This window comes from Xiphophorus hellerii, chromosome 6, assembly GCF_003331165.1.
Source record: "Xiphophorus hellerii strain 12219 chromosome 6, Xiphophorus_hellerii-4.1, whole genome shotgun sequence".
Classification (NCBI taxonomy): Eukaryota; Metazoa; Chordata; class Actinopteri; order Cyprinodontiformes; family Poeciliidae; genus Xiphophorus; species Xiphophorus hellerii.
The window spans coordinates 24,078,675-24,091,665 of NC_045677.1; the positions used below are offsets into that span (position 1 = coordinate 24,078,675).

Below are 12,991 nucleotides of genomic sequence, written 5' to 3' on the forward strand. Positions count from 1 at the left end.
AACCGTGTCTGGTTGTTCCCTGATCAAAGCCGTGATTATCAATGCAACCCCGGCCTAAATAATGGATTCTGATTACGGCTGGCTTCTTTTGTCTTACTGGAGGTTAAAATCCACACGGGAGAGAAGAAATCCAGGAAAACGAAAAGTAGTGGAGCTGCTCTACTTTAAACCTCTGCAGGAAAGAATAATCTAAAGTCTGAAACATCCATCTGATATCCACTCACACATTAGTTTAATTCTTATCACGCTCCATCCGCTCTCTGCTATTCACAGATATATTTTAGATTTTAACAACCCTGCATTTATCTGAGCAATATTCTGACTTTAAGATCGGTATCCAACATTAAACTGTATGATAAAAAGCATGAAAAGCATTTTAACAGATTCCATCTGCATCTCTCAGCCTGTGCCTCTTGTTAGATGTTTATCGGCGTAAACAGTTTCCCTGTTTGAACATCTGACAGGATTTTAGTTCAAGAACTTTTTCAAGCTAGAATAAATACACATTCTTTCTTTTATTCAACATTTATAAGGCAGAACTCTTTTTTTTTAATCTCCTTTCGAACCTCATTAATCTTTCCGGGAAAGTTTTGAGTCTAACTTTTATCCGAATGTCCTTCTATTCAGCTAACTTACAGAAAGTCCATATTGGACATTTTCTACTTAATAGGGATTTTAAATGAAGCTGCTTCTGCTGATGGAGATGCTATATACATAATTTGGTTTGAAATATAGTTATTTTTCTTAATATTCCTACAAACCAATCAGAACCATGATGATAAACTGATTCAATTAACTGATCTGCACTTTATTATAAAAACACCCAGCCTGTCCTTAAAACATAGATTAGTTACAATGATCTATACTTTCACAAAAGTACATTAAAAGTAGCACTTTTTAGAGGGTCCTGTCCATTCATAGTTGATTTTTATCTTGATAATAATGGTTTTCACCAGATTATAGTGTATTCAAACAATTAGCAACATAAATTTGAAACAATACAGACATTTCTCTGCTTCAGGAAAGAATCTAGTTGTTAGATGTGTGTGTGATTTGCATAATCAGGCATTTACACATAAGTAAAAATATATACATATAGGAAGAGAAGTGACAGAGGAGGCACATCAGTTATCATGACAAGTAAAATACGAGAAAAAAACCTGCATTTCCTGTGAAAGTGCAGAGTGAATGCTGGACGCTGAATGCTTTTGGTGAAAACTGCAGAAACATTTGAAGTCAGAAATGTGAGAAATAGGCAGAAACAGCAGGAAAAAAGAAGCTAAACATGTATTTGAAAACTGTTAAAGATGAATGAGAAACCTTCAAGTCAATGTGAAAATATCAAAAATTGTTGCAGAACTCTGCTTAGAGCTAAACTGTAAGACAACACAGAGCAGTGTGTGGGTTTTGGTTAGATAGTGTTTTTTAGCTACTGTGCAAAAGGTTGCGGGTTCCTAATCGTCATGTTTCAAAATGAGTTACTGTTAAGTCACAACTGATAGGCGTTACCTAGCAACCCCAGCCCATCACCTAGCAACCCCTGCGAAGCTCCAACACATTTGGTCAACAGGTTTTACTGCTGTACAATGGCTGCTGGAAAAGACAAGTGTTTTGTTGTTGACTTAACATCCAGAAACCACTTGCTGCGTTCTTGTTGGTTGTGCAGGAGGCTCTGCTAATGCTTTTCAGAGATGTACAATTGTATAATCGCATATCTTTTTGCAGCCATCTTCATGTGCGAGTGTAAACGCTGAGTTTGCAGGACGTGGCCAGCAGCAGATTATCTGAAACGCCTCAAAATAAGCAGAACTGACCAAACTAAAATCTCATAATCCAAGAATGATTTTGTGCAAAAAAATGTAATGAACATGTTTTGTATAGACCTGTTCTAACCTGTTCAAGGAATCATAATGGTCATACATGGACTTCGTATACAAACAAACCTGAAAGCTGCAAACATTCACTGTTTGCTGTGTGCTAGTAGCAGAACGTGACGCCTCTCAGGAGTTTTAAAAACGGTGATGAAATCACCAAACATCATCCTCATTTTAGTTCTGGAGGGACATTTTAGCCGCATCCTGACCTTTAATGAAACATAAATAATTAACTCAGCGCCTGCATATATTAAACCCATATGTGTCAAGAGTCACACTTAAGAGAAATTTTAGGGTTTTTACGGTATTTTTCACAAACAGTGAATGCTGTAGGGCTGCAGTGTTGAAGGTTTTTACTTTATCAGTAACCCTATATATTCACCAGTATATTTAACCTTTCCATGTAGCCTTAGATAATGACATTCCTCCTCCTGGAGGCGCCACTTCACATTGCTATGAAGGGTTTGCCTTAACTTTAAGGATGTGTTGCATTTCCCTCAAATCTTCTAGCACTGCAGCAAGCAAACACCTATGATCTTTAGTCATCAAAATGTAGAAAACATCTTGTTTTTTTGGTTTGCTTTTCATTTGGTAAACTGCATTAAGACCTTTAATGCTTTAACTGCTTGATCTCTTAGCAAAAGCATCTCTTAACAGCTAAGAAATGGAAGATATTGGGATCATTTTCAGACTTTTAGCATAAAGAATTAATTAAAAACTAGCATATAAGTAGCTAACAAGAGTCTGAATTATTTTTTTCTTTAGAAATAAGTCAAAGAATAATAAAACTCGAATGAAAAACTGCATTTCTTAAACCCCTTTTACTATTTCAATTGGAATTCAATAGAAATATGTTATTTTCAACTAATTCACCAATTAGTGCACACAAAACAAACATTGTAGACTATCAAACAGAGGTATTGATCTACAAAATAACAAATAATCAATTAAACAAATCAAAAAAACTACCAAAAAAAGGAAGCACACATTAAAACAAATACATTTAGGACAAAACAAACTACATAACCAAATGGTGTCACAACAAAAATGTAATTAACATATGTGGGTGAGGAAACTTTTTTTTTTTAAATTTTGACAGCTCTTTTCTGATTTTTATTAATTGTTTTCTCTTCTTCAACATTCCTTTTTTAAATTAAATAAGTACTTAAGGATAACTAAAGAACATGTTTTGTGACCATATTAGTAGATTAGAAATTAGAAATATTTATTCAAATATTCAAATACTTGAAAAAACAAAATCAAAAGTAACTTTCAGCAAGATATTGACAGTTGTCTTAACTCAATAATTCCTTAATATTTATGAAAAAGTCCAAATTTTACTAGCTGATTATTTAACTTCTAACAAGGAAAACATACTTGTAAGTTAGTTTTGTCTTATTTCAAGTGTACTAAGATATTTGAAATGGAAACTAGATCAAAATACTTGGTGAGATTTTGTGTTTTTGCAGTACTGTAATCAATGAGTTCTGGGAGAAACAAATGAATTTGTGATGAGGAAAATCAAATATGAAAGGTGGTATTTACAGATAATTGGAGTAAAAGTAGAAGAAGTTTTTCAGTAAAATTCTGGCATTTAGGAAATAGAAATAATTTAAATAATTGTAGATGACCTAAAACCAGAGAAGTTTGGTCTTTTTTGTGTTTCACAGACTAAAAATAAAAGTATAGATATCGTCGCAGCGTCATGTAGCATTACTCCAGCCGTTAGTGTAGAGTGAAGTTTTCCGGGACAGATGATGGGTGACCTTGTCCCACTTGTCCCTCCCTCTGTGTTCCTGCCCTGGTTTCACTAAAAGCCAATCCATCCATCAGCTGCGGCCTATAAAGACGTAAAGTCCCCAAAACAAAATGCAGACCAGCAACAAGAAGCCACATCTTTTATCTTATCCTCCTGCTGGAGCAGAGACCCCGACAGCCTCCCCTCCTCTCCGTCTGCTGTTTCTTTATTCTGTTGGCATCTGAACCCTTATCTGCTTCCTCTGGGCTTGTCCTTCACAGCGCCGCAGGAGTCATCACTGTCTGACTTCCCACCTGACTTCCTGACCGCTTTCTGAGCTGGATGGATTAACCTTAAGAGACAGAGAAGGAGATGGAAGCGAGAGGAAACTTGGCCCAGACCACCTGAGGAGGCGGTGAGATGGAGACGGAGAAGGTTTGGTGTTTCGGGAACAATAAAGGCGACATGAAGACAGAGACTGTTTATCGATTAACAGAATTAAACACGATGTTCACGATAGAAAATGTTCGTTTTATAGCAGAAGTCCCAGCTTTAGCAGCCAGACCTTCTTAGACAGGGGTGCACAACGTGTGGCCCGGGGGCCATTTGTGGTCCTTTAAATGATTTTGTTCTGCATCCCCAGAACCAGAACCAAACAAGGAGAAGCAGCATTCAGTTGTAAAACAGCAGAAATTCTGACCTGAACCTCCAGAGCCACATAAAGACGGTTACAAAGTCGGCCTATCACCTGAAGAACATTTCCAGGATCGGAGGACTAATGACTCAGCAAGATCTAGAGAAACTCATTCAGGCGCTTACGAAATAGACATATTTCATAAAAACAGTTTATTGTTGAGCAGGTAAAACTGAAATAATAATAATAATTTTTGCATTTTTAATTTGATGAACTTTGATGAAGTTTGTTTGGACACCACTGTCCAAAGTGTTACCTTTTCTGTAACCCTTTGGCTACATTTGTTTTACCTAAAGTCATAAAAAGAGAGGCGTATTGACATCACAGAACCCGATAGCCACTGCTTACACACAAAATGCCCAACAGGGGCGGTTCTAGACGGGGGGCCAACAAAGGCCAGGGCCCTATTGGGTCATTGCATGTGATGTCAGAACGCGACACACTCCGCCATGATGGACGTCAAAACAACCGATGCGCTTCTTTGGTTGTCAAAAACCGGGCAGCTGGCAGCCTGATATCACTTTTATTTAGTTGATTTCACTTTAAAAACGGTCACAGGGTACAAACCAAACTTAACTTATAACTTTTAATTAGGAAAGCTACAGCGCTTTCAAAAGCAGGAAGTGGACTATAGTGCAGAGAATTCTGGGTAAATACAACCAAAAAAACATTCGCCTTTAGTGCTAGCAACAAAGACAACAAACACAAAAAAGAAATCCTACAACTGCTAAAATTTGGCGCTACTCCATTTTTGCGCTGTTAGTAAGTGGAACATCATTATCTTATGCTCGTCCATTTTTAACCCAACCAGGATTTCTTGCATTCTTGTTTCTATTTTGTTAAAAGCTGGATTTCTTTAAAAAGTAAAGCAGTCCAAAGAAAAGAAACATTTACATTTTATTGTTCCTCTTGTCAGAACAGAAACGGAAGTTTTTTGCTTTTCTGCTCCAAACTCATGGAGCAGTTCGCAATCAGAGCTTAAACTAATGTCATCTGAAGGCATTTAAGATGTTTGGTTTGAGTGTATTTGTATGTTTATTGGGACGAAATGTTGTAACTGAATATTTCTGTTTGCTATTGGTCAGATATTTTGATTTCAATGTGGCAAATGAGGTTAAATTAAAGTTATTTCTAGCATTATTGTTAACCAAGATTTCTTTAAGAGTCTGGCTCTTTGGAAAGTCTTGAAGGTCATTGAAAGCTCAGGTTTTGTAGCTTAATATAGGGGTTGTTATGACTCATACTGCTGGCATTATTGAGTGACATTTAGACTCTGAGTATAGGAGTTGGTAATTAAACAACAGGGAGGAATAAAATCCTTGGAGAAATTGTAGAATCACAGATTAGCACTGCGTGATTTGTACATTAAAAAAAAAAAAAAAAAAGAGTGTGCAGCTCTGATTATCTTCATGGTCGGAGTCATCCGGTGCCCAAGGGTAACACGGGTAATAATTGGTGGTTAAAACTCACATGGGTCTTCAGGGGGAATGAAATCAGCTTTAATTCCTCAGTCGGGTCGCCGTCCCCCCTCCGCTCGTCTGCGCTCCGACCCCGGAGGGACAGACGCTCTGACTGCAGTGAAACATTTCGCCTGACGTTCCCCCTCAGAGCAGAGAAATAGCATTCGAGTGTTATTGATTTTATGTGGGTAAATGCTGTCGAGCGAGGGCTTTGCAAAGGATGCTGGGTCTTGGAGGATGTGAGATGGAGGATCCGGCCTGCAAATGTGAGCATTGAGAGGCAGCGATCATCATCCTTCCCAGCGGGGGACGGCGTCTGGCTGTCTGGCATCGCCCTGAGACGCAACGGAGGAGAAAAGTGTTTCCAGCCTCCTCAGAGCTGACCTTTAGGCTCATCAATGGAGGCTTTGTTTTCTGCCCTCTCCTCAGGTGGTTTCTAACATCTACGAGCTCAATACAAAATAAAAAACAAAAAGTTTTTAGAGAAATAAATAAAACAGGGAGACATTTTTATTACTTTCTTCAAAGTCAAAAGTTCACAAACGGAAAGATTACGATGCCTTTGAAGGGGCGGTGTCGTGTTTTCACAGCGCATTGTGTAATAAAATGTTACTATCAACACATTTGTTTTGGTTTTATTTACCCAGAATACCATGCGCTATAGTCCACTTACTGTTTTTGAAGCGGTCTCCGGTCCGCTTGGAGTTCACATATTCAAACCGCACCAGAATTCACTTCACCTGAACCGAGACCAGAGTTTGTAGCCAGAGTTTGTTTTTTTGGTCTGCATCAGAGTTCGATTGTGTATTTACATCTCCCCAAACGAACTGGACTTTCTAGACAATCAAACCAGTTCGATTAAAGCGGACTAAACAGGGTCGGCACCTTAAGACTGCTCTACAAATATTTTCATTGCAAAACTTTCCTTTCTTGCAGTTTATAACAGAAGATGAGCAGAAGGAGAAACAGAGAGCGTTTCAGTAAAGTGAGAGGGAATAAATGTAGAAAACAAAAGCTACCAAAGGCGGGAGGTGGAACGACATCAGCGACCAATTAGGGGTAAAATCAAAACATCTGCTGGGGAAGCCACAGATATTACAGTAAGCCGAGTATTTGAGCTTAAAGTGGCGCATTTAGATAAGAGTCAGACCTTAACGCGTTGTGCTGACACACTCCGGCAGGTTGAACGCTGCAGGGCAGAGTCAGCGGAGCAGGGCTTGTTTGGAGCTGTTTGTCTGGGATGTACGTTTGACCAGTCATTAGGGAGAGCCGAGTGGGAAGTAAGCCGAGAGCTAATGAAGACGAGGAGAGGAGGAGGACGAAGAGGAGGGAGTGAATATCAAAACTGAGGCAATTAGGGATTCTGGTGGTCAGCAGTCATACTCCAGGTTGACAGCTCCTGCCGCTCCGGCGCTCCGGTCTTAATTAGGGCCCAGTTTTCCGCGAGGATCCCGCCGGCAGACATCTTTGATGGAGGGCAATTATCTCCTTCAGGGGGAGAAAAACAACAACGACTGACTTAAAAAAAAATATAATGAAAACTCACTGATAAAGAGTGGAGCTTTTGATAGGCGACATGGCTGATGATCTTGTTAAGGGGGACTGGTTAAAGTAAAAGCTAATATCATCGCGAGCGTTTGAAGCAGAGGAGTCGGCGGCGCTCTGATCTTCAAAGCTAGCAGCATTGTAAAGGGAGTCCTTCAGTGCAAGTGTGTGAGGACAAAGAAGTTCAGCAAAGCTGCAGAGTGGATATCTAATGGTGCACCTGCGTGAAAAAAGCCTCCAAACTCAGCTGGAAGACGCAACCTTAAATCACTTTATAACAACATTTTTGCTCATTTAATTTTAAATAAATTATTCTCAGTTGTGTAAACGAGCAACTGTTGCTGTTTTAATTGGTAAAACGGCAAAAAACAGAGCAAAGGTGGACCCTGAGATAAAAATGCAGATTTGAGTGGAGCTTTGAACGGATTTCTTTTTCATCAGCCTTAAATATAAACAAACCAAAGGTCTGATCAAATGAAAACAAGATAAGAAGGAGCGCTTTCTACTTTTAAAGCAGCGTAAAGCTGCAGCATAATTTCAACTAGGAGTAAACAGTCAAAGAAATCGGTTTTCTAAGTAAACAAAATGTTGCCGAGGATAAAAGCTGGTCCAAAGCCAGGAAATAGCACTATATGACCGCTGGGCCTCATGCTCAACCAAAACGTGAACCGCGTCGCCATCTGTCAGGCGCGGGTAATTCTGTTCAATGCTGCGTTCGATTTGCCTCGCCTGCAGAAAAATCCTGGCTTAAAAGTTAATCACAGCCGATCTCAGGGGCGCGTTTGAGGAGAAAAGTCTCAGTGAGGCGGTTCTGGTTGCTGCAGTAGCTTCAAACTCTAGAGACAAGCTGTACTGCTGTGACTGAGGGAGTGGCTTGGACCTGCATGAAGTAGGCAGGAGGTTTAAGTTCGACTATTATGGTTGGAATAATTAGGGTTCGAAGTGTTCACACCTCTCATGAATTTACAGCATAATGGCTGCTAGATTTAGGCTGTTTCATTCCTGATAGTCTGGTTGGTTCTGTTCGATTGGGGACCAAGATTTAAACATTTGCTGAATTTTCAGCTGGAAAGGTTCCCTTTCACACTGCACACTCCAAAAACACAAAATCTTAAAGTTTTCTTTGTCTAGTTTCTAGTGCAAATATGTTACTTTTCAGCAAGATATAGGAGCTTATTTTAAGTAAATAATTCCTTAATATTAATGAAAAAGTTGTACCAGTGGCAGATTATTTCACTTATAACTAGTACTTTCTTTTTAATCAATATTAAGGAATTGATTAAATAAGCTTCCTGGAGTTAGTTTTCTCTTATTTTAAGTGTATTTAGATATTTGCAGTAGAAACTAGACCAAAAATACTTATTAAAACTGTGTTTTTGCAGCGAATGCATGTGCAAACCAGGGTTGTAATAGTTTTGACTTTTTCATTACAGATTAGGTATATCTCCAAAGAATCTGTGAAGATATATCTGTTACATTTGTAAAGGGAACTTGTTGTTTTGGCTTTTTTTGTGGCTAATTCAGTTTATGCTCTTAGAATGCTAGTCTTTATTAGATGTTATTAGTTACATATAGTTTAGTTTTTGGTAGTAGTTTTAGTTTTTTCATAAAAGGTGCAGAGTTCACAAAGTGAAAGTATTGTGATTTTGTATACAGAGATTGGATAAATAATACTCAACAGAAGATACAATTTAAAAAAACGTTTTCAATTGTTGTTTAAAAAACAAACTGACTGAATAACTTCTGCTGTCGCTATTTTGCGGACTAACGTAAGCGCCGCCAGGACAAAAATGGAGTGAAGACGTAAACTGCTTGTGTGGAGGGGAAAAAAAATGTTTGCACTAGAAACTATACCTAAAATACCTGATAATATTTTGCGTTTTTGAAGTGTCAAATGATAAAAACCTTTTAAAAAGTCTGTTCCCCTCCTCACCTATGGCGGCGCTGCACCAAGAATCACTGAAGGAAATGACATAAAAACCTTTGAAGAAGAACTGATCACAACTTCCTTCTTCACAAAATGTAAACAAAAATGTAGTAGGGTCAGATTTCAGTGGTTGTAGGATTTCGCTTTTGTTTAGACTCATATGTTAGTTTTGGTTGTATTTACCCAGAATGCCATGCGCTACAATTCACTTCCTGTTTTCAGAGTGATCTCCGGTCCTTCTTGGGGATCTTAAATCTACCAGTGGTATGAATAATTTTGGGATTGACCATATTTACTATTCCTCCTCAGTTCGTTTAGGTTCTGGTTGGGTTTAACATTTTCAGATGGAGTTTTACAGAAACTACAGATTGGATGTTTTTACGACTTTGCTTCCCTTGACATTATCTAAAAATAACCTCCTATTCACATGAATGAACAAAATGGCTCCATTTATGCCAAAATTGTAGCTTTTATAATCAAAAGCTACAATAACAATCCTTAGCTTTTTTTTTTTTTTTCAACAAATCTCCTGTAGATGAGTGTCGAATGTTTCTACATTAAATATTATTAACTTTGTGTTAGCAATAATCCTGCAACAGTTGCTGAAAAAAAATATCACAGAGTTGAGTTGCAATAATAAAACATAACTAGAGAGGCACATTGATCCATTAGTTTGGAAGATTATAACACCCCACACTGCAAATATTATTCAAAGCAGCGAATTTATCTCCCAGCCTGACGATCAGAGAACACTGAGGCTAACCTGCTCATTTTTCAAACTAATCTAACAAAATTGTGTGCTTGCAGCCAGGCTGAAGTGGGTTTTTTTTTTTTTTTGCCAAGGCCCTTGAGAACTGAATGATGTTTTATTTTCCTGCTCTGAATATTTCGACACTTTCTGAAAAGCATAAAGAAAAGCGCGACACTGAAAACTAAACTCCCACAAGAGGAAAGTTCAAATTAAATTCTTTGAAACACAAAAAAATGAAAAAGAATCGAGGTATTCGGCACATTTTTGCTTAGATTAGCTGAAAATCTTCTTAAAATGTTCAAATCATCAAAGGACAAAATGATAACATATTAGTGCCATTCTAAGAAGGTGTTTATATTAAAATGACATAAAGGATATCATGTTCCCACTTATTGTTAAGGTAAAAATCAACCTTCTGCTGAATCCCAATGAGTTCTCTAAGGACCAATTCATCTGAAATAGTAATAAGTTTTCACTGTCTTTAAGGTATGGAATGACACAGCTTTGTTGTACCTTACTGGACCTGGCAGTGAGGAGATATTTTTAGCCTTTAGTTACTGACCCTCACCAAACAAATTGAACAGCAAGGTCAGTTTCTGTGTTTTTGCCGTCCCAGATCTGCCATAAAGATCTTGACCTTAGAAGATAGGATTGTTTGTAATGGAGCACGATTCTTTTCTCCTTTTTAGCGAAAAATAGAAGAAGAAAAGATAAACCTAAAATGCATAAAAAGGTGAAACTCCTGAGCTGAGCCTGCAGCAAAATGAAAGGACAAAATGATTGTCATTTAAAGAACATGTTTGTCCACACAGTTTTTACAGAGTTCTAGACATTTGGGAACAAAAGATGCACCTTTGTTTTGTTACTTCTTATTGTATTATATTATAACAAGTATTAGGATTAGTTAGCACGATCAGCTCTGCATAACAAAGTCACCAAGTGACTCTAAATCCATCCAAAGCCTGAACAGGATGTACCATAATTTTCTCCAGCAGAGAAAACTTTAAATGACAAAGAAAGAATAAAATGTTCCCTTCTTGATTGTCTGTACTGCAAAAACACAAATCTTAAAAAAGTAGTTTGGTTTCATTTCTAGTGTTGGTATCTTAGTACGCTTGAAATAAGACAAAACTAACTTAGAAGTAACTTTCCAGTAAGACATAGGAGCTTGTTTTAAGTCAATAATATTGATGAAAAACTACTAGTCAAACTGCCAGATTATTTCATTTATAACAAGAGATTTTTCAAATGTTATAAGGAAAATAATCTCCTGAAGGTACAAGTACTTATTCATCAATGTTATTGATTTAAATCAAGCTAAGTTAAGTTTTGACTTATTTCAAGTGAATATATTTGCAGTAGAAACTAGACCAAAAATACTTGGTAATATTTTGTGTTTTTGCAGTGTTATAATCAGTGCTTTCTCAGTTAGATACTACGTTTTCTGGCGTTTAGGAAATAGAAATAATTTGGGTAATTCTAACTGATCTAAAACAAGAGAAGTTTAGTCTGATTTAACTTCAGACAATGAGAAAAAAAAAGTGTATTTTTATTCGGTGAAGGTAAATACACTCTGTCCAGGCTGTTGCCTCCTTCCCTTTGAGTTATGATTTACAGTTAAGTTTGGTTGTTAGCGTCGTCCACGCTCTCTATAGGCCCTGCGAAGTCCTTTACTTTGAAACACCCTTGAACTTAAAAAACACCTTTGAAGCTCACGTGCAGCCGGGTTCTGCCCTGAAGGCAGGACTCTGTGTCATTAAACCCAACTCTCCTCCGAGCCGCTGCAGAAAGGTGAAAAGAACAAAGCGTCGGCTTGTTTCTGCTCCTTTTTTCCACCAGATAAAACCCAAACTGCCTCCCGTTTCTCCACCCCATACCAGGCAGGCAATCATAAAGGCAGCAAACGCCTCCCCCCACTGTGAGTTCATATTCTAATCTACTGGAAGGAGAGGACCCAGGCTTCCTGCTGGAGTGTGCAGGCTTGCACTCGGTTGCAACACACACTCCCTCTGCCTTAATTGACTCCATATCAGCCAGCTAGCCACTGGTGCAGACTGTACGATGATGCAGACACTGCTTATCCCTATAACTTCCACCCAGATGGAGGAGCGGAGAGATAACTGCAGCAAGGACCACACAGACACTGAGAAAAAAAAAAAAGATTGCCTTGGCATGAATACAAAAGATGAGCTTCAGTTTACCAGGTCAGAGAACCTCTTCCGGTTTTCCTGCTCAGAAATTGCAGCAGTAGGTGGCAGGCGGAGAGAGAAAAGTTAGGGGGACTTTAGAGGGAGAGTGGTTACAGGCGGAGGCGGGTTGAGGAGGGGGAAGAGAATGAAAGGCAATCTGATAGATGAAAAAGAGGAGTGGCTGCTGGAGACAGAAGCACTTTGGAGACCGGGGAAATGTAGGGCAGCAGAAACACGGAGGGAATCCAGGAGCGATCAGCGATGAGCAAAAGTTGGAAATGAAGAGATTTCTGTATCACTGCAAACTGGAATGGAGCGACAGAGCAGAACTGAATCAGGAATTAAAACAATGACTAAGAATCAACCGGGTTGAAATTAAATACATAATATTCACAAAGTACAGGGAAGAAGAGGATCAACACAAATATGTCCAAGCATGAGTTTTATCTTTCCTTCTGTGTTATTATTACCATCACTAGTAGATTATTGTTGTTAATTTACAATCATTAGTTTTTTTTAATTGTGTTTGTTTGACATATTATGATTCAGTATTAGGGCCAGTTGTGATATTACAACTTTATTCTCAAAATATGACTTTATTTTTTTAAATATTATGATTTTATTCTCGTAATACTGACTTATTCTCAAAATATTATGACTTTATTCTAGAAATATGATTTTATTTTCACACAAGTTTATTCTTGTAATTTTATGACTTTATTCTCCTAAATGTATCTGTTTATTAGCATGCCCCTAATACTCCATTATATTATCCAATTCTGTAATATTGTAAATACAGTAGGTGTATTTGTA

General features: G+C 38.0%; 2 protein-coding genes across 2 annotated transcripts in view; one reads left to right on the forward strand and one right to left on the reverse strand.

Moving 5' to 3' along the window:
• pigk (phosphatidylinositol glycan anchor biosynthesis, class K) overlaps positions 1 to 4,252 on the forward strand; it is an 86,397-nt gene extending 82,145 nt beyond the window's left edge. The window contains exon 11 of the mRNA XM_032564976.1: positions 3,894 to 4,252. Coding sequence (XP_032420867.1) covers positions 3,894 to 3,938 — 45 coding nt within the window. The 3' untranslated portion in view covers positions 3,939 to 4,252. The remainder of the gene's footprint in view (positions 1 to 3,893) is intronic.
• The window catches only part of st6galnac5a (ST6 (alpha-N-acetyl-neuraminyl-2,3-beta-galactosyl-1,3)-N-acetylgalactosaminide alpha-2,6-sialyltransferase 5a), a 79,644-nt gene that overhangs the window by 31,096 nt on the left and 35,557 nt on the right, over positions 1 to 12,991 (reverse strand). The gene's annotated exons all lie outside the window — the stretch shown is intronic.